General features: G+C 26.4%; 5 protein-coding genes across 26 annotated transcripts; 2 read left to right on the forward strand and 3 right to left on the reverse strand.

The window, feature by feature from the left end:
• Positions 1–2,051: 2,051 nt before the first annotated feature.
• On the forward strand, positions 2,052–13,231 carry LOC126878234 (uncharacterized). Of its 5 annotated transcripts, none has more exons than XM_050640818.1 (11): positions 2,053–2,579; positions 2,642–2,861; positions 2,983–4,720; positions 5,187–5,447; positions 5,516–5,666; positions 5,726–5,899; positions 5,981–6,248; positions 6,454–6,606; positions 6,699–6,841; positions 6,930–7,267; positions 12,787–13,231. In XM_050640818.1, exons 1-10 carry the CDS (start codon positions 2,350–2,352, stop codon positions 7,174–7,176), a joined length of 3,585 nt encoding a protein of 1,194 aa, XP_050496775.1. In that variant the 5' UTR covers positions 2,053–2,349; the 3' UTR covers positions 7,177–7,267; positions 12,787–13,231. The 5 variants fall into 5 exon arrangements, with proteins under 5 accessions (XP_050496776.1, XP_050496779.1, XP_050496778.1 ...); XM_050640820.1 differs by having other exon boundaries at positions 2,442–2,579; positions 2,625–2,861; XM_050640819.1 differs by lacking the exon at positions 6,930–7,267 and having other exon boundaries at positions 2,052–2,579.
• Positions 7,329–8,702, reverse strand: LOC126878240 (uncharacterized). Its single transcript, XM_050640830.1, has 5 exons — positions 8,541–8,702; positions 8,291–8,480; positions 8,072–8,225; positions 7,926–8,004; positions 7,329–7,852 (listed from the first exon to the last, which is right to left on the reverse strand). The coding sequence occupies exons 1-5, from the start codon at positions 8,700–8,702 to the stop codon at positions 7,760–7,762; spliced, it is 678 nt and encodes a 225-aa protein (XP_050496787.1). The 3' UTR covers positions 7,329–7,759.
• Positions 7,329–15,725, reverse strand: LOC126878232 (uncharacterized). 16 transcript variants are annotated; one of them, XM_050640807.1, is made up of 18 exons: positions 15,572–15,725; positions 14,819–14,991; positions 14,599–14,751; positions 14,210–14,501; positions 14,086–14,138; positions 13,928–14,008; positions 13,591–13,860; positions 13,418–13,522; positions 12,775–12,843; positions 12,545–12,694; positions 12,267–12,470; positions 11,751–12,171; positions 11,360–11,505; positions 10,998–11,217; positions 10,655–10,921; positions 10,003–10,465; positions 9,239–9,908; positions 7,329–9,170 (listed from the first exon to the last, which is right to left on the reverse strand). In XM_050640807.1, exons 2-18 carry the CDS (start codon positions 14,960–14,962, stop codon positions 8,808–8,810), a joined length of 4,071 nt encoding a protein of 1,356 aa, XP_050496764.1. In that variant the 5' UTR covers positions 14,963–14,991; positions 15,572–15,725; the 3' UTR covers positions 7,329–8,807. The 16 variants fall into 16 exon arrangements, with proteins under 16 accessions (XP_050496764.1, XP_050496768.1, XP_050496765.1 ...); XM_050640811.1 differs by having other exon boundaries at positions 14,819–14,892; positions 15,572–15,671; XM_050640808.1 differs by having other exon boundaries at positions 14,819–15,015; positions 15,572–15,671.
• LOC126878239 (transport and Golgi organization 2 homolog) lies at positions 15,271–17,554 on the forward strand. Its single transcript, XM_050640829.1, has 4 exons — positions 15,271–16,200; positions 16,402–16,651; positions 16,866–17,084; positions 17,152–17,554. The coding sequence occupies exons 1-4, from the start codon at positions 16,059–16,061 to the stop codon at positions 17,363–17,365; spliced, it is 825 nt and encodes a 274-aa protein (XP_050496786.1). The 5' UTR covers positions 15,271–16,058; the 3' UTR covers positions 17,366–17,554.
• On the reverse strand, positions 17,396–23,837 carry LOC126878231 (Fanconi anemia group D2 protein homolog). Of its 3 annotated transcripts, XM_050640800.1 has the most exons (17): positions 23,574–23,666; positions 23,464–23,513; positions 23,160–23,375; positions 22,730–23,003; positions 22,282–22,641; positions 21,840–22,200; positions 21,331–21,764; positions 20,592–20,683; positions 20,343–20,517; positions 20,021–20,278; positions 19,605–19,938; positions 19,161–19,476; positions 18,867–19,073; positions 18,427–18,724; positions 18,135–18,352; positions 17,823–18,031; positions 17,396–17,744 (listed from the first exon to the last, which is right to left on the reverse strand). In XM_050640800.1, the coding sequence occupies exons 4-17, from the start codon at positions 22,987–22,989 to the stop codon at positions 17,619–17,621; spliced, it is 3,648 nt and encodes a 1,215-aa protein (XP_050496757.1). In that variant the 5' UTR covers positions 22,990–23,003; positions 23,160–23,375; positions 23,464–23,513; positions 23,574–23,666; the 3' UTR covers positions 17,396–17,618. The 3 variants fall into 3 exon arrangements, with proteins under 3 accessions (XP_050496757.1, XP_050496756.1, XP_050496758.1); XM_050640799.1 differs by having other exon boundaries at positions 23,160–23,513; positions 23,574–23,831; XM_050640801.1 differs by lacking the exons at positions 17,396–17,744; positions 17,823–18,031; positions 18,135–18,352 and having other exon boundaries at positions 18,534–18,758; positions 23,160–23,513; positions 23,574–23,837.
• Between the last annotated feature and the right edge of the window lie 223 nt (positions 23,838–24,060).

Genomic DNA, 24,060 nt, shown 5'->3' on the forward strand with positions numbered 1-24,060 from the left:
CCAGCAGCGACATCTTACAGCTCTAAGCGCCGTAAGAACTGCCTCGGCCCCCAGCGATCACAACACAAAACTTGATTCAGCTTGCTAGAATCAGAATCACATCCACAGTCAACGCTAGAGCAAATACAACAAAAAAACAAAATACTACGTGGCAAAATGGGAAAACACAGTCCCACCATACCGCCAAAGCAATCAACACCGCAGGGGACGACAGGCCTCATCGTACGACCCAGGAGGCCCAGCGCCACCAGCATCACCACGGAGGGGCCGGGCACGAAGCCCCCAGCGCCCTTCGAGCGTACGAAGGCCCCACCCACTACAAGGGGGGAATACAAACTGCCGCCTATCAACATAACGTTACAAGACCCAAGGGCCTTCGTACGCTCCTCCGCGGTGTATCTGGTGGGGTGTCCATCGGATAACCGCCCCCCCCCCCGTGGTGTTGCTGGTAGTGCTGGTCCTCCAGGGTTGTACGATGAGGCCTGTCACCCCTGCGGTGTTGATTGCTTTGGCGATGTGATGGGACTGTGTTTTCCCATTTTGCCACGTAGGTATTTGGTTTTTTTGTTTTATTTGCTCTAGCGTTGAATTTGATGTTGGGTAGTTTGCTGGTCCTGGCTGTGACTGTGGATGTGGTTCTGATTCTAGCAAGCTGAGTCGGTTTTGTGATGTGATCGCTGGGGGCGAGGCAGTTCTTACGGCGCTTAGCGCTGTAGATGTCGCTGCTGGGTACAGCCGCTCTTCTTCTCATTTCTTGTATCGTGGAAGAAAAATCGGTCTCCGGGATTCAAACCTGGGTTCCGAAGTTTCGCGACCTAAGGCGCTAACCACTGGGCTACCGTCGTCCGACATTAGTTAGTGTCGAATGGTGGCATTTGCTATCGAGTGCCAGCACAAGCTCTTCTTTCCACGATACTACATCTATTACATTAACCTCTTAGGTAAGGTTGAATTTTGTGCGAGGCTGTTTCTCTGTACGGCAGAGTTTGACGCTAATTACGCGTAAACGATACAACACTGCAATTTGTGGCGGATAATGCTGTTCTCTACGCAAGCACATTGGAACGAAGTTCTTGATAATTAAATTATAATTCATCTTAAAGATATGACCCATATACTTTAACTTTAATAATTTAATTTAATAATTAATAATACAATGTAGTGTGATATACAGGGTGGTTGGTAACTGGTGGTACAAGCGGAAAGGGGGTGATTCTACGCGAAAAAGGAAGTCGAAAATATAGAATAAAAATTTTTTCGTTTGAGGCTTTGTTTTCGAGAAAACCGACTTTGAATTTTCGCTCGGTACGCGTGCACTTTATCACGCCTCGTTATAACGGATCTCACTGTAGATCGTTGTCTCGATGGAAAAATTAAAAAAGAAATTTTTATTCTATATTTTCGACTTCTTTTTTCGCGCGGGGGCACACCCACACCGAGCTTTCCTCCGTAATGAGACGAGAACACCTGAACAGAAATAGACAAAACTATAGAATAGTGAACATCTCTCCGATCAGTGTAAACCTGTGCTGTGAAATAAAGACAATAGTTGTGTTACGACTCAGCTATTTTATTTCATCAACCAACCCTTAGGTTTACGTGACATATGCAAGGCCGTCTCAACAAACACCATCGTATGTACTAAGAAAAAAGAATATGTGGTTCCATGCGACGATGAAAAAATATTCACGCTAGTACAATTGACATGCCAAGTACTGAGGATTAATGTTAAATCTAAATTCCACTGAATCATTATCGTTTCTCTAAAGGAGATATAATAAACAATCAATTTCTCTTTTTTAGGCAACATACAATTAGTTTCACTATTGCACGATTTTGTCGATAGATTCTTGTCAATGCTAGTGTGCAACTAAACAGGGCAGATCCCTAACTTTAAGCTTAAATACATAGGTTCTTGTATATGCTAAACTGCAACCAAACAGGGCAGATCTCTAATTTTATAGGTTCTTGCACATGCTAGCTTTATTTAATCTCAGCACTTGACCGCATGGTGTAGCACTAATCCGGAAACAAGCAGAATCATAAGCGTGAGCCCTCTTGTTTCTTCTCTATTAGTGCCATAACATTGATACACCATCTTTAATTTTAAAAAACGCGCTTTCTGTACTATAATAAAACCGTAAAAAGATTTGGTTTTCATTTCACTTTACTATTTTATTTACTTTGATTTTGGGATGTTAAATCTTCCGGAATATATGATATTGTTTAGTAGGTAATATCATCTGATATATTTTTATTATGGAAATGTGAAATTTCTGTGCTTTTTAAACGAAAAGAAGAGAAACTGATTTTACGTAGAAATAAATAAATTATAAAAAGGTGTTCAAAATGAATCAACGAGTCAACAAATGTATTCGAACCTATGAAAGAAAAAAATGTAAAGGAGCTGTAGTTCCAGTACCAAAAATGGTTATTTCGTCTTTAGATATTATGAAGAGCAGAAATCATGTTTTATTAAATGATAATTCAAATATAATTAAAGAGAAAGATGTTGATAATGATTCTATGTATAATGATCCTTTTGAGACAACATTTGATAGACTAATTAAAAATGCAAGGTACGAAATTTTATTATTGCTTTATTATATTACAATTATTAATAGAATTGTTTGTTTAATAGAATTCCACCACCTATGCCAAAGGCACATAATGATACAATACTACTAACTAGTTCAGATAGTAAATCTGAAATAAACAATCACCAATCTTCATTGCATAAAACATTAAGTTTTAACACAAAACCAGTTTCTAAAAAACACAGAAAGATAAAAGTGCATATTACAAAGAAAACAATGTCTAAGAAAAATGTATCTGAGTTTAAAAATAATGGAGAATCTAAAGTAGGTTTGATATTATAAAGTATATCTACATAATGTTGAATTTACATTAAAATTACATTATAAGTTAATATATACACATATTAAAAGTATTAGTAATAAATATCCATATATTATTGAATAGGTACAAGAAGACTTATCTTATAAAAAATATAAATTACGTAAAACGAGAAATAAAATGACGAATAAAATAAAAACGAGTAAAATGCCATTTAAATATTCATATATCAAACAATCTAAAAAAAATTATAATAAAAAATATTTTGTAAAAAACAGCGATAAAGCTTGTAATATACAAAGTGATAAATCTTGTAACAATGTGGAGATAAAACCATGTTTTATTAATTTAGACAGATCTGCTGTATCAAAATGGAATAGTAAGTTAGATACAATAGAAAATAATTTACTAAAAGAAAATGATCAATTATTAGACCAACATTCAATTAGTGGAATCAGTATTGATAATTTAAAACATGATGAAGCAAAAATAAAACATTGTACTATTGAACTAGAACGATTAGGAACAAATCCATACATAGCACCACTTGATTTTAGAAAAAAATACGAAAATGTATTCAGTAGTACACCTAATGGTAGACCTGTTAGATCAAATGCTCATTTAATATCTTTATCACCAATTCCACTTAAATATTTTGAAAAATTGAAGGATTCCACAATATTGTCAAGCAACATCTCATTTAATGAAAATAATGAAATTTTATTAAAATCTAAACTAATAAGTGATGATTTGTGTAAAGGAACAAATATGATAAAAAAATATAAAGATGAACATAAGTTATCTAGTTATTTAGCAAACACATCTAATTTTAGTAAGTATAATTTCGATCAATTTGAAAATATAGATAATAAAGATGTAGATTCATTGATTAAACTTAGTTATAGCGAGAATTGTGATCAGAAAGAATTTTTAACAAAAAGAGATTTGGTTCAAAATGTTCCAAGAAATAGAATTGAAAAAAATAATATACCAAATAAATCAATATTAACAGAAGAATATAAAACTTCAAATGTTAAAATAGATAAACATATCTTAAGATTCTCTAACGATGCAAATATGTCACGTTCTTTATTTGATGATACCAATGGAAGTATTCAAACTCCATTAGGCAATGATATTGGAGTAAATGATATAGTAAAAATATCTATTAATAATTTAGTGATAAATGAAAAAAGTACTGTATTAAATAATAAGAGGCACTCTGATTTTGTTAAATTAAATAAAACATCTACTGCAAATATAAGTACTGATAAAAAAGTAACATTCAATAAGTCACAGGAAGAATTACCTGCAACTTCAGTGCCAATTAAATTGACGAAATCAGATTCATCATCTGACGATAAAAACAATGATATAGCAAATGTAGATGGAAAAATTCTGTCAAGCAGAGACAGTGTATTAAGTATAAACCATTCTTCTGTAGACAGTAGTAGAAAATGTGGTGAATCTCATGTAGTTTTGAAGCAATTGCAAGATTCCATTAGAGTTACAAAAAGAAAAAAATATACTAAATGGGATCTTGATTTAGTTAGTATTGCAGAAGATTGTGATAATAGTACAGAACTGAAGAAAAAACAGATACATTTAGAAAAGACAAACACTGAAAGAGAAATGATATCACGAAAGGAATTATCAGTTTTAGAAAATATAACGGAGGAATGTACTAATAATGCTCATAGAGTAATTGGAGAACCTGTTTATTTAAAACCAGGCAAATCTTGGGCAAGATCTTTGTCAATTTTGCACAATTTACAAACTAAATTTAATCTGGATAAATTATCTGTTGGCAAAGGTAAAAAATGGAGATATAGTGTTCAGGATATTTTAAATATGCAAACACAAGGTAATTATGCAATGATTAAAAAGACATTTTTCATACATTTTTTAACTAAAACTTTTTGATTTAATAGATTATACATTATATTGATTTTGTTGAAATGTTAACAGAGAAAATTTAATATAATACATATATGATTATGCAAACATTTGAATGTTGTGTCTTTATTTGACAAAACAAAATATTACTGTAAAATTCATTAACCTGAAATATTAATATTTTATGTTTTTTATGATATAATATACATGGTTCATTTCATATTTTATACTTTTTATATATTTTTTATTTTTTAAGTATTCCTTACTTTAAAATAAGTTTTCATTCTAAAAATGTTTTTCTATTTAAAAAATAGACAAAATATACATTATTTTGTAAATATGTTGTAAATGGGTAGGTCTTAAAAGTGTAATATAAATAACAATTTTCTAAATATATATTATAATGATATTAATTCAATTTTTCATATATGTAGGAATTATACAAAGCTGCATAAAAAAGAATGATAGTAATACAAAATTACAAACAACCAATGAGGTAATTAATAAATCAGAATATGAATTGATTAATAACAAAGGTAAAACTTGTGATTCCACCAATCTCACACGTGTTTCAAAAAGGATATCAGTTCGTGTAGTTCCAATTCATAAAACAGTGAAATCTATTGAAGATGCATCATTTCTTGAAGTCTATGGTATTGTTCCTGTTAAGAGTCAGAGATTTACATTATTAAATAGTAAGTCATATCATTAAATTTAATTTTTAATAATGTTTTTATCATTATATTCATATATCTGTATACAGATCCTCAAAAATCTTCTATATGTAACATTCAAAATAATGACAGTGATATCCAAGTTACTGAAGAACATGTAGTTTCAACAGCTAGAGAAGTTATTTTACAAAGATGTTCACAAAAAGATTATATACCATTTACAACATACTTTTCTGATTCGTAAGTATATGTATATATAATGAAATTGTTAGAGAATAGTAATATAATAATTTGTTTAGATACCTGGAACACTGTCGAAAAATTGGAGAAGGTGTATATGGTGAAGTTTTTCTTTATGAGCAAGAAAATAAAAAATCTGTTATAAAGATTATTCCTATAGAAGGTAGTGATTGTGTAAATGGAGAACCACAAAAGAAATTTCATGAGATATTATCAGAAATTGTAATTGCAATGTAATTATAATTACAATTTGTTAGTTATAATGAATATTAAAATTCATTATGATACTAATCTTTTAATAAAAATAATTTTAGGGAATTACACAATTTAAGATTCAACACCAGGTACAATACTGATGGATTTGTAGAAGTAAAAGATATTAAATGTATAAAAGGAAAATATCCAGAAAGACTTATAGAATTGTGGAATATTTATGATGAAGAGAAACATTCTGATAATGATTGTCCATCAATGTTTAATGATGATCAATTATACATTGTTCTCGAACTTGGACATGGAGGTCAAGATTTAGAAGCGTTTGTATTTAATACTGCAGAGGAAGCTCATATTTTGTTCATACAGGTTATTATTATAATGTGCCTAATATTATAAGAATTTTAAGTATATTAACATTCATTTCTAAGTTTCATTGTCATATACGAATTATTGTGACTTTCTTTCATTTTTAAATACATACAACTAATCTCATATGATAATTAAACCAGCAAGTCAACTTACATTTAATTTCTCATCAACCTGAATAGTTATATTTAATGTTTTTTAATAGGCTGCATTAGCATTAGCAGTTGCAGAAAAGGCCATTGAATTTGAACACAGAGACTTACATTGGGGAAATATATTAATATCATCGGCAAATGAAAATTATGTATATTATAAGATTGGGCAAAAAAACATTGAACTAGTTAGTAAAGGTGTGAAGGTATATACAAAAGACAATTTTCAATTCTAGCTAAGTATGAGATTTCTCTTTTTAAATTAAATTGAAAAACATATTTGAATTTCTGCCTTTAGGTGTCTATTATAGATTTCACCCTTTCAAGAGTCAAATATCAAGGATGTAGTGTATTTAATGACCTCGCATCAGATCCTACACTGTTTACAGCTCAGGGCGAATATCAATTTGAAATATATCGTTTGATGAGGGATAAAGTTAAGTAAGTTTTTAAGTATATTAATTTCCATATATTAATTTTCATTATTCACTTATTAAATTGCGTATTTATTGTTTGCGCATTATTTTAGGAACAATTGGCAAGCATTTGAACCCTATACAAATATTTTATGGCTGCATTATACTTTAGATAAAATGATCACAGCAGTTAGATATAAAAAGAAAAACTTAAAAATTCATAAAAATGGTATAACAAAACTTAAAGAACTAGAAAACGAAATTTTGACATATAACAGTGCCTTTGACTTTGTAACAAATTGTGATAAAATCGTTAATTTATTACGTATTAATTCGAAATCCGAAGTAACTTCTGTATAACAAAGAAAAATATAGAAGTTGCAAAATGTAAAATATGAGTAGCAATATAAATTTTTTAATATCTGTATGTTAATAAATATTAGAAAAATATGTAAGTTTAATAATATTATATTAAATGTATATTTTTATTGTTTTTATATGTTTGTAACATGTCCTTCAAAGAATAAATCTTTATTGCAGTATTTAAATATTCTTTACATATAGTTTAATTTCAAATTAAAAAATATATTTGTTTCTAAAAAGATACAATGTACTTTTTAAATCATTTGTTCTATATAAACCAAATTTTTATTACAAATAATGAGATTTTATATTTTTTATAAAAATTTATTGCAATTACTTCTCATTTGAATATTAAACGTTTAGTTTTATATGTGTTTATATGTTTGTTACGTGTTTAACTTAAATGTATATCATTAATTACGTAATTTATAAGATAATAAATTACAGTAAGGAAGTCATTACAATGTTAAAGTTCAGAATAAACATCTTATAAAAAATCTTTACAAATTTATTATTTAAGTAAAAGAACGAATATTTTTTTTTAAATTAAAGAAATTTATCTTGAAAGACTTCAATAATATTAATTCGTAGGAAATGTAGTATATTCATATATATTACTCAATTTATGGTATGCACTACACTGATTAATAAAATTCCATCTTTGTTGATCAAACTGAAAATAAAAGTTTGTATTAGAATAAAATAAATATAACTAAAAAGAAAAACACAAATTTAAATAAATATACAGTGAAATCTTTTTCAATTTGTTTGTCTTTCTTAGATTTGTTTTCTAATTCTGGAGATTTTTCTTCACCATTGTGGTACCTATAACATAATTTTTATGGTACAGTTTAATGATATTTAATGCAGGGTGATATATTTAACAATTTACCCAAAGTTATGTCCCAAATTTGATTTATAATCTTGTGTTTGTAAAGTTTGATACTTTTGAGCATCACCCAAAAATGGCATAAATTGCCATTGATTTTGTATGTGTGAATTTCTTTCTTTCGAAATTGATGATATTATTCTTTTGTACATTGATTCTTTAAATGAATATATCAACGGAGTTATATTATTTATTACTTATTTTAAATATTATTTGTATTACCTTCTTCATGTACATTTGTGGGTAGAATTTGGAATTTTTTCTCCACTTCATTTAGTGTTGCATAAAATTCCTCTTGAGCATTATCATATAAACATTTATTTTCGTTTTCCATATGAATCACATCAGAGCTGTTGTTTATAATTACAGTTATCTGTTCATGTAGTCCCATTAATTCTTTCATATTCAATGACTAAAAGCATGTAATTATCCTCAATTAAATGTTTCATTACATGAATGTGCAGTTACATACTAATAACCAATTTTCTGAGTCAAATATTTTTTCACTCTTCATGTCATCTTCAAATTGTTTTTGCAAAATTTCAACGTTTGCTTTGTGCCTTTCACAAACTGCATTTAAACTACTGTCATAGTTTCTTTTCATTAACATTATTTTGTCTTGATATTCTTCCATCTGAGACTATGTAACATTGTAAAAGTATTAAAGTAAAAGTATCATCTAATATAAAACAGTTGAGCATAATGTAGTAATAGAAATAATATACTTGCTATAATAATATTAAGTAATAGCTACTTTAAGGATAGCACGAAGCTCAGCATTTTCTTGTACTAAATGTTTAATAATTTCTTTAGGATGTTTTATTTCACCATCTCTATTCATTATTTCATTTTGGTTTTCATTATGTTCACTTTTCATATGTTCTATCTTATACCTCATCAATAAATTATTTGGAGAATTGGATCGCTCAAATGTTATACAATTATTTTCAGGCACTTCTTTTATATTTACGTTATTCGACAATTGTACATCGATTTTTTCTATTTCAGTTTCTTTTACTTCTCGTTTTTGATCTTTATATTCTAGTTTGAAATTTTTTATTCTATTATTTACAGTTAACTCTATTATTTCATCTTGATGAATCTAAAAATAAAATAGATATATTAATACATAGTTAATAAGAAATAAAACATATCTCAAAAACTACTAACTATGTACTGATCATGTAATTTTTTAATAAATTTACTATTCGATGAATCTTTTTCTAAATTAGATAGATTTTGAAGACTTAATAGTCTTTCATATATTTGATTGGAAAGAGTATACAATTTGCTTTTTAGATTTTCTTCCATTACTTCATTATGTAGTCTAATTAATAATTCAGAGTTTTCATTTTTCCAATATTCCACATTTTTTCCTAATATTTCATTTTCATGTAGATATATGTCTAAGCTATTATCAAGTTTTTTGTTACTATTTTGATCATTTATAAGTTGTGTTCTTAGATTACTGAGTTCAACCTTTAATTTTTTTTCATATTTGTCCAATTTTGTAAGATCCTCTTGCATTGTATATATGATATTAATTTTATCATTTTGTTCAGTTAGGGATACAATTATTAAATTCATTTCTATAAGTTTATGTTCAACATCTTTCAGTTTTTCATTTAATAAAATATTTTCATCTTCCAATTTTATGATTTCATGATGTTTTTGTTCCATTGCATTTTTGTATTTACCAATTTTTTGTGACAAAATATTATTACTTGCATCAATTTTATTTTTCAAGGTAGTTATAGCTTCTTCTTTTGTAGAAATGATCATATTGGATTGAATAATATTCTTTTCTAATTCATAATTTTCAAATTGTAAATCACTCAATCTGCAAAAGATGTTAATGATTAAAAGATAATATAAAATAATAATTAATATTATAAAAAATATTTCTTCTTTTATAAAACAAATAGAAGCATTACCTTTTCTCTATTTCTTTAATTTTATTTTCTAAAGTAGTCTTTAGGTTTTTAGTTTCAAGAAGTTCACGAACTTGCTCTGATAAATTTTTAATTTGTTTAGTTTTTATTATTAATTGTTTCTTACTCTCACAACATTCTTCTGATAATCTATTTGTTATATTTTCTAAATTCTTGTTTTCTTTTTTTAATGCATTACAATCTTTATCATATATAAATAAATCACTTTTAAGTATCTCAAGTTGTTGTTCTAACTTCAATACATGATCGTCCTTTTTATTAAGTGCCGTAGTTATTTTTGATAACTGTTCTTTAATTTTTATATTTTCTTCATTTAAGCCAATACCTTCTCCTCTTTGCTGTTGCACTACTTCTTTCAATTGAGCTATTTCTAAATTTTTTCTTTTTAATTCGTTCTGTTGTTCTTCTATTGTTCCAGTTATCTGTATGTGTTGATCTCCGGCACCTTAACATAATTTTTCGTGTAAAAAAGCAATACTGCATATATAGTTAATATTTATTATAATCGTGGAAGGAATTAATTATTTAGAAATACTGCTATTAGTAAATAATTAGAATACTACAAATATATAATTTTATACATAAAATATAACTGAAATTATAATACAATGCAATTTAAACATTTAAAAATTACCTTGTAAAGCTGTATTTATTTTATTGATACAAGATTTCAAATGTATTTCGATCGCTTTATTAATTTTTTCATCATATAAATATGTTTCCTCTGTATGTAATATTTCATTTAATAACTGATACAAAATGTTTTCAATAAATTCATTTATCTTATTTTGTATGTGTAATAGATCATTAGGAAGCTGTTTAATACAAGAATCATATTTCTTATTTTCTTTTTTATGCTGATTATATAATTCAGAAATTAGTTGTTTCTTCAAAGTTATATCTAGCAAAAAAAATTAATATGCTGATATACATATACATATACAGGTGTAAAAACGCAAACCAAAAGTTTAAATTACCTTGAGAAACATTGATAGCTGATTGTGTATCTTTCATAATTTTATAAAAATAATAAGTTTGTTGAATCATGACAGGACGTTCGATTTCTACATATATTTGTAACTTTTGTGTAAGAGAACGTAACTTAATTAAAAAATGTGTAAAATATTCAATGATTTCCTTTTCTATATTATCTATGACATCTTTTCTACTTAATTTAATGGTATAATTGTGATATTCCTATTAAATGTTGTTATTTGTTTTCAACAAATTATAATATGGCATTAAAATAAAATTATAATGTTAAATAAAATAAAATTAAAATATTATAATATGTTGTTATTTTTTTTAAGTAAAAGATTGGGCCAATGAAATGTATTACCTTTTGAAGTCCACAAGAATCTAAATTATTTGCTATTTCACTTAATAAATTTTTATTATTAACTGTGTTAGAAATATCGTCAAATTCTATTTCATTTGAATTAGTCATATCTTGCTTTACATTGAATGCAACTACACTGTCTTCAACTACATATACAAAATATTTACATATATATACGTATGTATAATTATACATAATATATTATATATTACATATGTATTGCTTATATTATATATTATATAAATATATATATAATATTATTATGATATTATATAAATCATATAATATTGATTTCACGTATAATATAGAAAATGTGTGATGTGTGGCTCATATATATATAAGTATATAATGCACTATATATTATTATGTATGTTTTAAATAACAGCATTACTTGTATTTTTTGAATCCACTTCAGAGTCACAAGAAAGTTTTTCACAAATCATATATTTTAAATTTTGATCAAAGAAGGTTTCTAGTTTATCATTTTCTATATAATGCTTTAGATCTCCAATTTGTTGTAAGAGATTTTGACTTTCTATTTTATAACTTTGAAATCTTGCTATAATGATGTTTATGTTATACAGTATATTATTTGCTTCTTCACCAATATCCAAGCTACATTTTGAACAATTACAAATTTCTTCACAAACGCCATTAAGCTCTTCCAAATTATTTAGGACATATTTTAACTTATTGAAAAAATCACTAATTTCTTGTTTCATAGAAACCAATTCCTCTTTATGTTGAGCAATTTTAATATCTTTATCCTGAATTTCAGTTTTTAAAACTTCTAACATATTCTTTGTCTCCATCTAACGTAATTGACATTATAATTATTCATAATCGTGTAAATGTATATAATTATGTGTGAATAAAGCGTTTAATAAATATAATAAAAATAGTGTACTTGTTCATTATATGGAATAGACAGTTCTTTGATCACTTTTAACAGTTGATTTAGCTTTTCTTCTTGATTTGTTAATATACAATTCTGTTCATAATTTTGTTTTTTAAGTTCGTCTCTTTCTTCTAAGACATTCTTTAATTGATCTAGTGTTATATTATATTTTTCTGCTTTTTCTACTAGTTGTTCCATTTCTTGTATCTTTTTCTGCAATACAGTAAGAATATATAATTTTTTATTTTAAAATTAATCCTTGATATTAGATATGTGTGATAACTAACTAAGAGTAACTCTTTTTCTAATCGTAATGTTGTTGTTTCTTTGACATACAATTGAAGTTTTTCAATTTCTTCAGAATATAAATAACAACTTTCACATTTCTCATTTAAATCTTGTTTGAGTTGTTCCATTAAATATTTATAACTATAGAGCTAGAAAAAGAAAAGGAGATAGAATTTTCAAAGTGGAATAATATAAAGATAATATATAAAATAATATATAAACATATTACCTTCTTTTTCAGATCCTCTACTTCGCAATTACGTTCATGATCCAATTTATATAATTTTTCATGTAACATCTGCATAATTATTATCAAGTATTATTACTGGCACTAGTGAAATGCGGATTGATGGAGAGGTGGAATATCTATTGGTAAGAGAGTGAAAGAAAGAAATGTAACCTTTGTGGGGACAATTACGGAAATTTAGAGCACATGAAAAAAGAGTGGAATTACAAAGCAGGTTTGGTATAGGAGAGATAGCCAACAAAAGAGGAAAAGATAGGGTTGTCAACTTGGTGAGGAAATTGGGAAAGAAAAAAAGAAAAGAGTGAAGAGATATGTAGGTAAAGATTTGTGCAATAGATAACAGAAAATAGACATATAATAATAATTAATAATTAAATAGATGATAGAAAGTAAATATGTGATAGTAAAATAAGAGTAAAATAAAATTGTGTGTCTGAGTGAGTGGATGTGTGTGTAAATGAATAAGTGAGAACACAAAGAAATAGAGAAAATAATTCTGAACCAAATTCCTTTTGACCAGGAGACTGAAAATGAACTACTACTATTATTAGGTATTAATAGACTTCAATTTTGTCATACGACATACTTTAGTATTATTCTACAAAATTGTATTTTATATACTTGCTTTGAGATTTCCTTGTTGAGTGTATATGCAACTTTCTTTTTCTTTTAGTAAAACTTCCAAATGTTTATTCATATCATGTAATTCTTCTAACTCAGCATCTCTTACCTAGAAATTAAATACAATTGTATAAATTATAATATAACTATATAAATTATTAAGTTAATATATCATACACAGAGTTCATTTTTCAAAACTATAATTTCAGAATCTTTCTGGATGATAATCCCTTTATGAACGCTATTATGTAGATCAAAATCAGATTCTGTTTCCATTTCAGTGTCAGACTCAGTTAGACTTTCAATATCTTGTGAACTATTACTGCAAGAAGCATCACATTCAAAACTTTGTTCCTTGTGATTATTTGTTTGTGAACTATTTTTGTCTAGATCTGCACTGTTATCTTCATTACTGAATTTTGATGTGAATGATGTTTGTGACATTGCCTAGATAGAATAATATTTATATAAAAATATATTGTTTAAATGACAAAAAGCACAATTATTTTCATACAGATATTGTTATAATTTTGTTTAGATATTTATCAACTTCATCGTCAATTTGTATTTCTATATCATGTGTTTCTGTGTTTACCTGTAAGTAAATATTACATTTATTTAAATAATTTTAATTATAGTACTAATAGATTGATTATGATATAATGATACTACTTGTACAGCTACATCAATATATTCTATCCAAGATGATGTCTCTTTATTGTAATCTACAAAATTAAGATACAAATGAGAATTTAGAATATAAAAAATTTTTAAATACCTTTTTGTATCATTTTACCTGCAGAAGGAAGTGATCTTACAGTAGACCTACATGATGGTATTAAATTATAATTTTTCAAAGATGCATCAAACATAGTTAAAGAATAAGAATATAATTGATTATATTGGTTTGTTATAGCTGATACATTTCTTGTGTTAGACTGTGAATTTCTTTTACAAGGTGTATGGATTGATAACAAATTTGACTGAATTATAGGACCTGATTTACTGATATTGAAAAATGCACCTTTTAGAACTCCAGTTGTATAATTGTTTTTCTGTGGTAATTCTTTTATTTTTGAAATATTATCCTAAAAAATAATATGACATTATTAAGTTACTTTTAACTTTAATTTTAAGTTATTATATAGGAGACTAATATACAAAGTAAATTGTTTAAAAACTCACTAAATTTTGTAACTGTTCTTCTTGTTTAGTGGTAAGTTTAAGAGTTTTATATTTTTTAAGTTCTTTTTTAACTGTCTGAAGTTCATTTTGTGCTTTCGGATTGAGTTGAATAATATTATCAATAATTACATTAAATGGTATTATTTTTCCCATCTGCAAGAAGATACATAGTGAGAATGTTTTTCTTTGATATGAATATTTTGTTTAATTGAATACGTACTGATGAGTCATGTTCATTAAGTTCACGAAAGTAACGTGAATTTTCTAGAGAATTTGGACTCCATGCTCTGATATCTGAACAAGAATCATGTAATTTTAATCGACCTTCTAAACGTTTCTTCGGTAAAACATAGTCACCATACATCAAAGGTGTTCCTGAGTTATGTTTACTAGCTAAAAAAATTCGAGGTCCATGTTCTACATAAGACATATTTACTTGTTTTTTCGCTCAAAAAATGAGTAACATTAATTATTATTACTGTTAACGGATCTGAATCTAAAATTCTTTTTAAAAATATAATATAATATAAAATAAATTGTATTATTTATTTGATTGTTTTTATTTATATACTATAGTAACTATTAAGAAACAAAATGCAAAGTAACATAAATGGTGATCAATAAAATCTATGTAGTTATATAATAAAATATTTTATTTAGAGTTACTGATAGGTAATATTAATATAACAAAGATTTGTCGGTTTTATCGATGTTATGAAATAGACATACAGGCTTTTGAAGTGCAGAAATTATTATTACATAGTATAATTTTTCTTCGAAATAAGCAAGTGGTTTCTGACTCGAAATAAGTAATCCGCTATCCCCTCTTCTTTATTTGAACTTGTCGACAGAATGAGAGATCGGTGAAGGAGTAATAGGTTTGTGAAAGCGAGGAGCCATAAATTTTTGTGGTCTAATGAACAATGACAGCGTTTAGTAAAAGATGAATACAATATATATAATGCTTTCTCACTTTAGCATTAGCGATCCTGACGTCTTATATGTTACTTGGCCAATCACTTTCTGATTTGCCGCTATGTCAAGCCTCTCGCTCGTTTTCAAGAACAAAATCATTCAAGAACAAAATCAAGCAGAATAGCATATTTGACTCTTAATAAGCAATTAATCGGACCCGAGTGTGTTGTTTATTTAGAGGCAAAACTGTATATAAATATAATTAAAATTATGAGCATTATTTTACCTTTTTCATAATTTTACCTTTTATTTCAAAAAATTACATTTATAGATTGTAAAATGTAATTTCAATTTACATGCTTCATGTAAATGTATGTTGATGTCTTACTAGTTTATCTTCAGTTATCAATGAACAGAACGTTATCTTAATTTATGATTAAAAAGTGTTTAATCTTATCAATGACATACAATAAAAGAGGTATAAAACAAAAGTCTGTAATATAAGCAGATATTGCTCTGTAGTATTTAAGTAATTTGTTACAACTATGTGTATTTTATTTATTTATCGTAATCCTGATGCTGATTCTGAGTCATATCGATTGATTTTGGTCTCAAACCGAGATGAAGATTTTAAACGTCCAGCATCACCAGCTCATTATTGGGAACACCATCCATTATGTTTAGGAGGTAAGTTAAAACTATGTACATTTGAAATTAATTACATGCTAAATTTATATATATAGTAATGTACATTTGAAATTAATTACATGCTAAATTTATACATATATATAGTAATATATATGTATATATTGTACAAAATGTTTATCTTAATATATTATTGAATAATTAATTCCAAATTAGAAATCATTATAATTTATATTTTATTAGGTACTGATATGGAGCCTGGAAAAGAAGGTGGAACTTGGCTAGCTATGTCATTAACAGGAAAAGCTGGTGTTGTTTTAAATTTATCTGATGAAGCAAGTTTAACTGATATACCAAAACAAGGACGAGGATTTTTAGTGCCTAATTTTGTTACATCAAATGATTCTGCAGTTTCATATTTAGACAAATTATATAAGAAGAATAATGAAAATCAAATATATAATCCTTTTATTTTGGTTTTAATAGATTTACAGTATGTGAATAAATTTATAATATTTTTATAATCAAAAAATCTTAATAATCAAAGTATAATATATATATATATATATACTTAATATATAAAATATATTATATACTTAAAAATATATATATTTATATAAATTTATATATATATTTTAATAATATACATTTTCTTTAATTAATATATAAATTAATTAAAATTTTAATATATATTTTAATTCATTTAGGAATGCAGATGTTAAGTATCTGAGCAGTTCTCATAATTCAACAGGACCTAATTCAAGTCAAGACAATATCTTAGGTTTTGGTAATAGTGGTCTTGATATTCCATATAAAAAAGTTGAAGCAGGAAAAGAAATTTTCAAAAATATTGTTAAGGATATTAAGGTGTCAAGACAAATGACTCTGATTGAAGAACTTCTGAAATTTTTGAAATCAAAAGAAAGGTATGCATAATTTTTTAAACAATTATAGTTTATGTTGTTATTAACACATTATTCTTTTAATTTCCAGATATTTGCCAGATCCTGAATTGCAAAAACGTTGTTCAAAAAGATATAAGGAACTCAGCTCAATCTTTGTATCAACTGATGGATATTGTACACGAACTCATTCTATTTTGTTGGTTAATGGAAACAATGAACTAACATTCGTTGAAGAAACACTTATGCCAAATTTAACATGGAAACGTCAAATATTTAGTAACAAATTAATACGTAGAAATTGACAGTGATAATAAAAATAATTGTAAACGATATTTATATAGTTAATATTTTACTTAATTAATAATTATATTATTAGTTTATAACATTTGATATAATGTTAAATGTAAATACACAATTCTTTGGACGTGTATAAAAGTACATGTACAAAGTACACAAAGAAGTATTATAATATAAATTTGTTATTATAAAAATATGTTGTTTTATGCTATTTAGGTTTAGTAGAGTTATTTTTTTAAATCTTCTGTATAAAAAATATTATGGCACATCATTTTCATCAACAAGGTCATCACTCGAATCGCTTTCTAATATATCTGACGATACGTTAGTTGTATCATCAGCTATGTTAGAATTTGGTACAGAGCTTTCTTCTGATGATAAATTCTAGAAATATCAGTAAGTATATAAAATACAATTAAAATATGATACGTTAAAAGAGTATATATTTCAAAAAATACAAACCTGAGAAAAAATTTCTTGACCTTCTAAGTTTTTGTTAACAAGATTACCCATCCAAAAAGCAGTAGGGCTATTGTTAAGAACTAACATTCCCTTTACACTATATATTAATCTTTCTAATATAGATTTTGCTGCAGGAATATATTTTGATAATGTGAGATCTTTCTTTTCTGCACTATCACAACATATTGTATGTAAATATCGTGTGCCTCCTAAAACAAATTTTATGTATAATTTGTATTACTTTTTTACTATTAATATCTTTTTAGCTATTTGTTACTTTATTCTATTTATTGGATAATTTAAAATTTATACCTTGCATCATCTTCAATATTTTTGTTACTTCTTCTGTTTGATATTTTAAATTATGTTCTAGAACTGGCATTCCAAGGTTTAAAAAAGATTTCAATAATATAGGCATATATTTTAGGAATATCAATAAATTATTTTTTGTTGTTAATGTTTTACATATTTGAACTAACTTTTGCACGTTTTTCGCAACTTCATACCATACACCTATTCTTTTAGGATCTCTGATAAAAAACATGTAAACTTATAAAATATTCATTTCATGTAAAACAATTTTTATTAAGTACATGATACGTACCTATCAGCTATTTGCAACGCTGTTTTTATACCATTAATTAAACCATCGAACATTTTTTTAAATAAAAAATGAAAGCTACTTCTCGATATGGAAGGCATTCTACTTAGTCTATCCTGTGGCTTCTCCAATTCTGAAGTTTCATCTGGTAACCAATCCAAAATTGAAGTTACTGTTTGTAATGGTAGCGATTCATTATTAATCCAACTATTTAACAATTCAATTACAGTTGATTTATATTGAGTACTAGAATGATTGTCTTCCGGCCACTGAAGGCATAAAAATCCAAATGCCATTTTTGCTAAAAATGATAGCATCAATGGTTATTCTGAACACTATAAAGATTAAATATGTTTTAGATATAAAATTAATATTTAATAAGTTATGAATTGCATAATATGCAATATATATTATGCATACATATTATACATAATATTCCTCACCATACTTTTCTTTATTTTCCTTAGTATAAGATTCAGAATGTTTCATTAATGATTGACACATATTGATTAATGAAATTGATAATGATATTTGTGTAATAATATCGGATAAAGACTCAAAATATTTACAACATTCTGTAACAAGTTCTTTGCACGATCTTAATGTAATATTGCTTTCATCAACTTGACTTGCCAAAATTCGTAAACCCTCTAAACAAGTATGTACAAATTATTAAAATATGTTATAAATTACAATATGATTATTATGTATAAATATACTATATATAAATGTCATACCTCGTAATAATATATTATAAGTAACACTTTCAAATCCTTTCCAATTAAAAATTTTTGTTAGAAGACATAACAATAATCGGACAGCTTCTCTACTTTGAGCTTCATTTTCTTCTCTCAAAACGTCTACAATATCTCGTAATTTTGCACAAATTTTTGGTAATAATTTAATTAAGTCCTTTATAAATTTCTCATTACTGTCATGCTCAAAGATTCCTAGGAGTTCTTTAACAATAAAACATACTTGTTTTATAGATATACTGCATCTCACAGATTGTGTTGCATCCATGTCCATTTTTATATCTAATAGATGTACTATCTACGAAATATTATGCTAATTATAAAAATAAGTATAAGACAAATGTAAATAATATTTAATGTATATAAACATAAATAAAAAAAGTGCTTTTTGTCAATACTAATTATTTAATATTAAAATATATATACCGATGCATCGAATTTTCTAAAATATGTTGGATTTTTAGAACATATTAAAGAACCCAATTCCCAGTCTTTAATTTCGTTTATACTAACAGATTTTTCTTTGAACTTCTTTTTCTCTTTTTTTCCTTTTCTTCCAACTTTTTTATCTATTCTTACAAATGGTGGTAGAGGAAACTGATGAAAATAACATGGAGGTGGTTGATATTTTGTGTCACACAAAGAGAACAATGTGCTCAATTCACTTTGTAAATCTATCAAATTGTCTAATCGTTGTAATACTTGCTTCTGTAACAAAGAATCTTTTTGTGTAATAAAACCACTAATCACTTCACGAAACCTACAAAAAAATAAAACTTTTGTAGTACCTTTATTTAAAATTAATACTATATTTCTATTTACTTATTTAATTTTTAACTTACCAATTAATGCAACATATTATTAAATCGATTACTGAATTTTCTGCTATATCAAAATCTTTTGGCATTAATATTGCGCATCCTAAAAGAGAATCTATAGCATCTAGATTTTCATTTTCACTAAGTTTAATACAACAAGTTCTGAGAAGTTTGAAAGAAATTGGTACAATTGCGCCATATTTTTTGTCTTCAAAAGTTAAAATGCAATTTTCTGGCTCATCTTCAGCCTTATTCAATCCAAATTTAGGAATTAAATTTCCTCTAAATATACACAAGATTATAAGATAAATGAATATTATATTAAAGATTATAAAATATTATATACCTATAACTTGACTTATCAATCATATTTGTAATAACAAATTCTTCTTCAATATAATCTGTGAGTCTTTTTATAAATTTTGTATTAATATTTTGAGTTTGTAAAATGATACAAGTTAATTGATCATAAAACAGAGCTTGTGATCGTGAGCATTTCTTCACATTATTTAATACTGTCTCTATAAAATTAAAAAGTCTTAGTATCTTTATGACTTAGATGTAAACTTTAGTAATGGTAGTTCATGGTGCTTACCAAATAAATTATACGCTGCATCAGACTTCTCTGTCTTTTGCATTAAATGTTTTATTGCCATTACTGCTCCTAAAACACCTTTACATTTTGTGCTAAAATATAATCATTTAAAAATAAAATCAGTATCAGAAAATAATGTTTTTCTTCTCACTAAAAGCATTCTGGACATTACTTAGAATATTTTAGGAAAAGAATAACCAATTTGGAACTTACTGTCAAAGCAAAATTTTTGTAAATTATGTATTCATTGATTCTAGAGATATTAGAAGCCTTATTCAATATTTGATGAAAGAATTAGAAACAAGGAAATAAATGCAAATTCATTATGTAATAATAATAACGTACACCAGATTGGAGAAACAATTATTATAAAAGTAAAATGGGATACACTATGAGTCATTTGGAGAACGTAGCAACAAATGCGGACTACATATTAAGATAAGATAGTTCAACCAAAGCCATAGGATTATATGCAGATAATCACAAAACTAAAATTTTGTAACTCATGATTCTGGGACTATGGTACCTATTTTATTTCTTTTTAAGATCATAAGATTAGTTATACAAAAGACATTGAAAGAATCTGCTTTAAACTCTAAAACTCTGAAATCATAAGATCAATCGAAATTTATTTCAAAATTAAGGAACTCGAAAAAGCGAGTTTCGGAATCGTACTTTGACAACAGATTTCAGAATTGGTAATTTTTTTCACGTTGTTTTTCGTGATGTTAATACATACAATGGTTTAAAATTAGATAATTGCTTTTGCAGTAGTATGAATAAGTCATCACGTAGAGAATCAGCTATAACATTAGGGCTTGTACATAAATGTTGCAATAAGTCATTTAATGTACCAACTTCTTTTAAATTCAAGTTATCCATTTTCTCAAGTAAAATACGAAGATGATTGCAATGTGGCGTTAGACATTGTCTGTCTTCTTCTTTTTCCACCATTTTGCACAGAAACGCCAGACTATTTTTAACTGTTTGATTGCAATCACCCATAAGGAATATAATTCTTTCTAGAATCTCTCGTTGTTTGAACGCATCCTCTTTGTGACATTTAAATTGTAAACGCAACCAATCAATAGAAAAATCAATAAATACACGTTCATCTGTTTTTAATAAATTGCTAGATATTTGTAAAGCAATAGGTTGCAGTTCTTGCACAACCTATAAAAAAATATCTCAATTACATTAAAGTTTTAACAAAGACAATATCTTAACATTGTATTATGTTGTACGAACTTGTTTATAATCACTATATAATAAATTTAATAAGCTCGTTCTATAAAACCCAGATCGTATATGTTGTTTAAATATAGCTTCAATAATTTTTCTCTTCACTTCTGTTGTTAAAGATATAAGAAGCAAAAGAATGATATCTAATGGTTTTGGATCTTTAGTAATATCTTTTATAACTGTTATAGTTGCATTTACTATATTTTTTGAAAGAAGCATACTCATTTTTAATGTATTCACAATATTTAATTGACTTTGATAACACTCTTCAATCTTTTCTCCAACAAGAGGTTGTATATCAATATTGCGTAATACCTTTAATGTCTTTTCAAAAATTTCTGTATTTGTACAATCTTCTAAAACAAACCTGTAGAAGAATGAGAAAATAGATAAAAATTATACATGTAATTGTATTTCCATATTGTACTTTCTAACTAATAAAACATACTTTGTAATAGCTGATATTGCGTTTACTTTAACATTTGTTTTCAACAAATTTAATGTTTTTTCCTTGTATTCATCCAAATATTCTTTTCCAAGATTTAAGTTGCCCATACAATATAATATTAAATTTATTAATTCAGAATTATCTTCTAAAATTTTATTCAAAATTTCAGCAACAGCTTGATGTTGTTTGTCAGATACAATGTCAGGTAAAAGCATAATTAATTCACTCTGAAACCATAAAGGACATGATTCTAGAAGTTGTTCTAAATTGTTGACCAAAGCATCAGAATTAATTACAACATCCAAGAAGCGAAACTGTTGCAATAATGGAAGAGCCCAAGATACTGATTCAATGGAATCACTAAAAAAATATGTTTAAAAGAATTATAAAAATATATTCAAAAATTGTGGAAAACTATAAGAAACTATTATAACAATAGAAAACATACGCTATAAGTATAGCTTCATTGAGTTTAGACAAAAGACTGCTATATATTTCTGGATATAGTTCAGAAACTTGTAACAGAATCCTTATAAGAGAAGAACTATGTAACACATTTGACACTTCACCATCAATAAGTAATTCCATATCGCTTAAAGCATTTTTTAAATTTTCTTCATTTTCAAAATATTTTTCCATTAGGGTAATTAACTCATCTTTTTTATATTTTTTTGAATTTAGTAATTCTTTCATTTTCCTTTGCACCATTATGACATCTTTACCTATAGTAATTTAATGAATACAATGTATTTATATTATAACATTAATCGAATATACTTTTAAATATGCTATGTACTATACTATCAAATATACTTTAAAATTTATATACAACTAATATCCATCATATAATTGAAGCTCTAGGTAATTGATGTACTTACAAAGTACATGTGGAACAACTGGATTTATCTTAATGCCTGAGTCATGTAAAAACTCAAGAAATTTACACTTTGTAATAGAAATCGCATTAACACCTTTCTCTGTAATTATTGATAAATTTGATGAACTTCTGAGATGACTATTTTCACATTTATCTGATATAGTGTCAGAATCATCTCGTTTTTTCTTTAAAACTGTAGATTCTGCCAAAGGGAAACCTAAATCATCGTCACTGTCACAGTTTGACGAAGTAAGACTTGACAATTTGCGTTTACGTGATAATGATTCTCCATTTCCTACTTCTACCTTACGTGATTTACTTGAAAAAATATCCTCATCTGACAATTTGTTTTGACCTGTAAATATTTTATTTAATAATTTTCTTTAATTTCGAAATATTTCATCAATGAGCTTACTTTGAGTTGAGAAGACCTTTCCGGCTAATAACGTACTATTATTTCTTGGCAACTGTTCAATTAAAGATTTAGTTTGAGATATGTCACTTCTTGAAGATGTTGGACTTCCTATTAAATTTTTATGTAAGCCGCCTCTAAATTTTAATTTTCTTTTATCCATGATTAAGTGATTGTACTTTTGCGTACGATCATATGTAATATCTTTTCGCGCTAAGTATAAAGAGGTAGTATGAAAATTAAATGCGTATATGCACACTATCAAATTGAAAATAACTACATACTTTGAGTTTTCCTTATAAGAAATTTGATAATTAATAAACTACACTATTACAATGGAAATTGTTAAAATGTAAAAATATATAGAAATCAAAATATTATATTTTTATATAAAATATCTTTATATATTATTAAATGAGATATTCTAAAATAATAGTGGTAACACTGATAGCAAAATTTATAGTAAGATAAAGATACAAATTTACGAATG

Source organism: Bombus huntii, chromosome 2 (assembly GCF_024542735.1).
Source record: "Bombus huntii isolate Logan2020A chromosome 2, iyBomHunt1.1, whole genome shotgun sequence".
Taxonomy (NCBI): domain Eukaryota; kingdom Metazoa; phylum Arthropoda; class Insecta; order Hymenoptera; family Apidae; genus Bombus; species Bombus huntii.